Genomic DNA, 7,500 nt, shown 5'->3' on the forward strand with positions numbered 1-7,500 from the left:
TTCTCCTCCTCCTCCTCCTCCAGCTGCTGTCATCATCAGACACAGGTAAAAGCAGGAATGGAAATGGAAACCCGAAATCCTTTGCAATCTTTGGTAATGGTTACATGACCATGAATCTTTGATGAGTTCGCCACCATGTTTTCTTCCAAGTCCGTCTTTGCAAGGGGAGCTTGGGGGGGAGGGGGGGATGTGTGTGTGTGTGTGTGTTCTCTTCCCCGGTGTCCTCCAACACATCAGTGTGACGATAGTTTACTGTGTAATGTTGTCTCGTCCCACTTTCACTTCCCCTTTCTGCATGTGTTTCTCTGTGATTGTCTGTCTGTCTCTCTTTCTCTCTCTCTTTCTCTCCCTCTCTCTCCCTCTTTCTCTCCCTCTCTCTCTCTCTCTCTCCCTCTCTCTATTTTTCTCCCCCTCTCTCTCTCCCTCTTTCTCTCTCTCTCTTTCTCTCTCCCTCTCTCTCTCTCTTCCTCTCTTTCTCTCTCTCTCCCTCTTTCTCTCTCTCTCTTTCTCTCTCCCTCTCTCTCTCTCTTCCTCTCTTTCCCTCTCTCTTTGTCTTTCTCTCTCCCTCTTTCTCTGCCCCTCTCTCCCTCTCCCTCTCTCTATTTTCTCCCCCTCTCTCTCTCCCTCTTTCTCTCTCTTTCTCTCTCCCTCTCTCTCTTTCTCTCTATTTTCTCCCCCTCTCTCTCCATCTCTCTCTCTCTTTCTCTCCCTCTCTCTCCCTCTTTCTCTTTCTCTCTATTTTCTCCCCCTCTCTCTCTCCCTCTTTCTCTCTCCATCTCTCTCTTTCTCTCTCCCTCTCTCTTTCTCTCCCTCTCTCTCTTTCTCCCTCTCTCTTTTTCTATTTTCTCCCCCTCTTTCTCTCCCTCTTTCTCTCTCTCTCTTCATCTCTCTCTTCCTCTCTCTCTCTTTCTCTCTCTCTCTTCCTCTCTCTCTTTCTCTCCCTGTCCCTCTCTCTCTCTCCCCCAATGTCTCTGTCTCGCCCTCCCTTTCCCTTCCTGACATTTTCCAAGTGTCTTGGTAAAAAAAAACTTAAGGGCATGCTTTCACATAGATTACTTTATTTTCATTGTTTCATGAGTGTGTGTGTGGGGGGGGGGGGGATTGGGGGTGTGTGCACTTTGTGTGTGTGTTTGTGCGCGTGAGAGAGAGAGTGTGTGTGTGCGCGCGCGCGCGCGCGTGCGCGATTTAGTGGGGAGATGGCGTTGAATTATTTTCTTCTTCGTTGTTTTGTTTTTGTTTTTTTCGTGTATTGTTTGTTTTACCCTTGAGAACATGCCGTAATGAAATAAAATAAAATAAAATAATTTAAAAAATGAAGAGCAACTGTGCTTACTCCGACACTTCCCTCGTGAAATATAGAGAAGTAATTTGTTTTGTTGTTGTTCGTGCAGTTTGTCTTATTGGAAATTTGATGCTTTGTGTTCAGATGATACCCTAAACACAGCATCATTTCGTTCACTTAATTACAAGTCTGTACCCTAAACACAGCATCATTTCGTTCACTTAATTACAAGTCTGTACCCTAAACACAGCATCATTTAGTTCACTTAATTACAAGTCTGTACCCTAAACACAGCATCATTTCGTTCACTTAATTACAAGTCTGTACCCTAAACACAGCATCATTTCGTTCACTTAATTACAAGTCTGTACCCTAAACACAGCATCATTTCACTCACTTAATTACAAGTCTGTACCCTAAACACAGCATCATTTCGTTCACTTAATTACAAGTCTGTACCCTAAACACAGCATCATTTCGTTCACTTAATTACAAGTCTGTACCCTAAACACAGCATCATTTCAGTTCACTTAATTACAAGTCTGTACCCTAAACACAGCATCATTTCGTCACTTAATTACAAGTCTGTACCCTAAACACAGCATCATTTCACTCACTTAATTACAAGTCTGTACCCTAAACACAGCATCATTTCACTCACTTAATTACAAGTCTGTACCCTAAACACAGCATCATTTCATTCACTTAATTACAAGTCTGTCATGTACTGTTTAACATTGCCTCATACATTGTCGCCATGTACTGTTTGCCTTTTTGCCCATTTTATTGGTGTTGTTTTTGCACGTCCATGGGGACTTTGTGGATTAATAAAAAAGAAAAAAAGAAAGAAAGAAATCTTGACTTGTTCCGTTTTGTTTCATTTCCCCGGGATCAGAATTTCACGGTCAAACTTCTGCTGGAAGAGCCCTACGTGATGAAGAGTCAGACCGACCCCACGGGATACGAGGGCATGTTTATCGACCTGCTTGATGACCTGACGAAGACGGCCGGCTTGTCATACATCATCCACGCCGTTCCGGAAGTTCGCTATGGAACCGAACACTCGCCCGGCAACTGGACCGGCCTCATCGGCAGTATCGTCAGTGGGGTAAGGGCTGCTTCGCTTTGGTTCTCTTTGTCTACAATCACCTTGAGCGTGTGAGAGACAGTCGTGTCTGACTATGACCATCAGAACAGTGTCTGACTATGGCCATCAGAACAGTGTCTGACTATGACCATCAGAACAGTGTCTGACTATGGCCATCAGAACAGTGTCTATGACCATCAGAACAGTGTCTATGACCATCAGAACAGTGTCTGACTATGACCATCAGAACAGTGTCTATGACCATCAGAACAGTGTCTGACTATGACCATCAGAACAGTGTCTGACTATGACCATCAGAACAGTGTCTGACTATGGCCATCAGAACAGTGTCTATGACCATCAGAACAGTGTCTGACTATGGCCATCAGAACAGTGTCTATGACCATCAGAACAGTGTCTGACTATGGCCATCAGAACAGTGTCTGACTATGACCATCAGAACAGTGTCTGACTATGGCCATCAGAACAGTGTCTATGACCATCAGAACAGTGTCTGACTATGGCCATCAGAACAGTGTCTATGACCATCAGAACAGTGTCTGACTATGGCCATCAGAACAGTGTCTATGGCCATCAGAACAGTGTCTGACTATGGCCATCAGAACAGTGTCTGACTATGACCATCAGAACAGTGTCTGACTATGGCCATCAGAACAGTGTCTATGACCATCAGAACAGTGTCTGACTATGGCCATCAGAACAGTGACTATGACCATCAGAACAGTGACTATGGCCATCAGAACAGTGACTATGGCCATCAGAACAGTGTCTGACTATGACCATCAGAACAGTGACTATGGCCATCAGAACAGTGACTATGACCATCAGAACAGTGTCTGACTATGACCATCAGAACAGTGACTATGGCCATCAGAACAGTGTCTGACTATGGCCATCAGAACAGTGTCTGACTATGACCATCAGAACAGTGTCTGACTATGGCCATCAGAACAGTGTCTGACTATGGCCATCAGAACAGTGTCTGACTATGGCCATCAGAACAGTGTCTATGACCATCAGAACAGTGTCTGACTATGGCCATCAGAACAGTGTCTATGACCATCAGAACAGTGTCTGACTATGGCCATCAGAACAGTGTCTATGGCCATCAGAACAGTGTCTGACTATGGCCATCAGAACAGTGTCTGACTATGACCATCAGAACAGTGTCTGACTATGGCCATCAGAACAGTGTCTATGACCATCAGAACAGTGTCTGACTATGGCCATCAGAACAGTGTCTATGACCATCAGAACAGTGTCTATGACCATCAGAACAGTGACTATGACCATCAGAACAGTGTCTGACTATGGCCATCAGAACAGTGTCTATGACCATCAGAACAGTGTCTATGGCCATCAGAACAGTGACTATGACCATCAGAACAGTGACTATGACCATCAGAACAGTGTCTGACTATGGCCATCAGAACAGTGACTATGACCATCAGAACAGTGTCTATGACCATCAGAACAGTGTCTATGACCATCAGAACAGTGTCTATGACCATCAGAACAGTGTCTGACTATGGCCATCAGAACAGTGTCTGACTATGACCATCAGAACAGTGACTATGACCATCAGAACAGTGTCTGACTATGACCATCAGAACAGTGTCTGACTATGACCATCAGAACAGTGACTATGGCCATCAGAACAGTGTCTGACTATGGCCATCAGAACAGTGTCTGACTATGACCATCAGAACAGCAGAGGTGGCAGCTGCTGTCCAGACTGTCTGGCCTGGAATACGAGGGTCATTCAATAAATAAGGTGAATTTTTCGGTATAAGGACTTCAAATACAGATAGAAGCTTACTTCTTTTTTTTTCAACGTAGTCTCCCAGCACTGTCACACACTTTTCCCATCTGTGCACAAGCTTCCGTATTCCCTCAGCGTAAAAATCTTTGGACTGATGTCTCAGCCAGTCGCTCACAACACTTTTGACTTCATCGTCACTTTCAAACTTCGTGCCTCTCGTGAACGCTTTCAAGGGACCAAACAGGTGAAAGTCTGAAGGGGCAAGGTCTGGGCTGTAAGGGGGATGAGGGAGCAGTTCCCAGCCCAGCTCGTTGATGGTCTGCACCGTTTGTGCTCTGGAGTAAGCATCTTTGGCACCCACCGGCAGCTGACCTTCGAGTAGCCAAGGTCATCATGGACAATTTTGTGTGCTGTCTCAACAGATAAGCTCAAAGTCCTTGCAATGTCATCCACTGTCACCCTTCTGTCAGACTGAATGAGGTCATTGACTGATTCGATCACCTCAGGAGACCTCACTTCTGTAGGCCTTCCAGGCCTGTCTTCATCCTCAACACTGCTCCGTCCTTCTTTAAACAATTTAGCCCACTTGTAGACATTTTTTCGGCTGAAACATGTGGCACCATACACAGTTGACATTCTCCTATGAATTTCAACTGGTTTGCACCCTTCAGCAACCAAAAACTTGATAACTGACCGCTGTTCAATCCTGGAGCATGCTTCTTGGTCGGCCATCTTTGTTAATCGCCAAAACTCTCAAAGTTTTTTTTAATCTGCAAAACAAATTAAATCCATGTGAAAAAGAAGTAAAACACAAAAAAAAAAGAAAAAAAAGTAAGCTTCTATCTGTATTAGAAGTCCTTATACCGAAAACTTCACGTATGTTTAAGCGGAGAGTGTCTTGCCCCAAGTTACATCCCCACTCTCTCGGCCAAGAGGGTTTTAGGACAGTCGGCGTTGGGATGGTTCCCAAAGGCCAGCTAGCCCCCAAGGCTGCAGCACTAAGAGCCAGTGCAATCTTGCCTACTAATTTGAGAGTCATAGACCTTCACAAAAGACTAAGCTGTAAATGACTTCCCACTGCAGTGTAGAAACCATCCATCATACAGCTCTCACTGTCCAAGGTCTGTTCCGGCTTTCAACACCATTCTCAAAACTTGCTTGTCTCCCTACGCCAGCTGTCCTAAAGCCCTCTTGGCCGAGTGAGTGGGGTGTACAGGGCACTCCCCATTATGTACAATCATATTCCAGAGCAGGTGGGACAGCAGTAGCCTCCCCAGCTGTTCTGGTGGTAACAGTCTCCATACAATCATCAGTATTTGTCAACCTGCCAAGCAGCAGACTCAACTGTTGATGACAATGATGTATGTGATTGTGTTAACCTGATTCACCTGTTCCTGATTCACCTATTCCTGAATCACCTATTTCTGATTAACCTATTCCCGATTCACCTATTCCTGATGAACATATTCTTGATTCACCTATTCCTGATTCACCTATTTCTGATTAACCTATTCCCGATTCACCTATTCCTGATAAACACATTCCTGATTCACCTATTTCTGATCCACCTATACCTGATTCACCTGTTTCTGATTCACCTGTTCCCGATTTACCTGTTTCTCATTCACCTAATTCTGATTCACCTACTCGTGATTCACCTATTCCTGATTCACCTGTTTCTGATTCACCTGTTTCTGATTCACCTGTTCCTGATTCACCTGTTTCTGATTCACCTATTTCTGATTCACCTGTTCCTGATTCACCTGTTTCTGATTCATCTATTTCTGATTCACCTGTTCCTGATTCACTTATTTCTGATTCACCTGTTTCTTATTCACCTATTCCTGATTCACCTGTTTGTGATTCACCTGTTTCTTATTCACCTGTTTCTGATTCACCTGTTCCTGATTCACCTGTTTCTGATTCACCTATTTCTGATTCACCTGTTCCTGATTCACTTATTTCTGATTCACCTGTTTCTTATTCACCTATTCCTGATTCACCTGTTTGTGATTCACCTGTTTCTTATTCGCCTATTCCTGATTCACCTGTTTGTGATTCAACTGTTTCTGATTCACCTGTTTCTGATTCACCTATTCCTGATTCACCTGTTTCTCATTCACCTGTTTCTCATTCACCTGTTTCTCATCACCTGTTTCTCAATCACCTGTTTCTCATTCACCTGTTTCTCAATCACCTGTTTCTCATCACCTGTTTCTCATTCACCTGTTTCTCATTCACCTGTTTCTCATTCACCTGTTTCTCATTCACCTGTTTCTCAATCGCCTGTTTGTCATCACCTGTTTCTCAATCACCTGTTTCTCAATCACCTGTTTCTCATTCACCTGTTTCTCAATCGCCTGTTTCTCATTCACCTGTTTCTCAATCACCTGTTTCTCATCACCTGTTTCTCATTCACCTGTTTCTCATTCACCTGTTTCTCAATCGCCTGTTTCTCAATCGCCTGTTTCTCATTCACCTGTTTCTCAATCGCCTGTTTCTCATCACCTGTTTCTCAATCGCCTGTTTCTCATCACCTGTTTCTCAATCACCTGTTTCTCAATCACCTGTTTCTCATCACCTGTTTCTCAATCACCTGTTTCTCATTCACCTGTTTCTCAATCACCTGTTTCTCAATCGCCTGTTTCTCAATCGCCTGTTTCTCAATCACCTGTTTCTCATTCACCTGTTTCTCAATCACCTGTTTCTCATTCACCTGTTTCTCAATCACCTGTTTCTCATTCACCTGTTTCTCATTCACCTGTTTCTCAATCACCTGTTTCTCATTCACCTGTTTCTCATTCACCTGTTTCTCATTCACCTGTTTCTCAATCACCTGTTTCTCAATCACCTGTTTCTCATTCACCTGTTTCTCATTCACCTGTTTCTCAATCACCTGTTTCTCAATCACCTGTTTCTCAATCACCTGTTTCTCATTCACCTGTTTCTCAATCACCTGTTTCTCAATCGCCTGTTTCTCATCACCTGTTTCTCAATCACCTGTTTCTCATTCACCTGTTTCTCAATCACCTGTTTCTCATTCACCTGTTTCTCAATCACCTGTTTCTCATTCACCTGTTTCTCAATCACCTGTTTCTCAATCGCCTGTTTCTCAATCACCTGTTTCTCAATCACCTGTTTCTCATTCACCTGTTTCTCATTCACCTGTTTCTCATTCACCTGTTTCTCATTCACCTGTTTCTCAATCACCTGTTTCTCAATCACCTGTTTCTCATCACCTGTTTCTCAATCACCTGTTTCTCATCACCTGTTTCTCATTCACCTGTTTCTCAATCACCTGTTTCTCAATCACCTGTTTCTCATTCACCTGTTTCTCATTCACCTGTT

At 43.8% G+C, this 7,500-nt stretch overlaps 1 protein-coding gene across 1 annotated transcript in view; it reads left to right on the plus strand.

Annotated features, from left to right (window-relative positions):
• Positions 1-7,500, plus strand: part of LOC143288950 (glutamate receptor 1-like) — a 27,547-nt gene that overhangs the window by 4,990 nt on the left and 15,057 nt on the right. Inside the window, exon 2 of the mRNA XM_076597636.1 lies at positions 2,178-2,390. Within this exon, the coding sequence (XP_076453751.1) occupies positions 2,178-2,390 (213 nt within the window). The remainder of the gene's footprint in view (positions 1-2,177; positions 2,391-7,500) is intronic.

This window comes from Babylonia areolata, chromosome 13 (genome assembly GCF_041734735.1).
Source record: "Babylonia areolata isolate BAREFJ2019XMU chromosome 13, ASM4173473v1, whole genome shotgun sequence".
Lineage (NCBI taxonomy): Eukaryota > Metazoa > Mollusca > Gastropoda > Neogastropoda > Buccinidae > Babylonia > Babylonia areolata.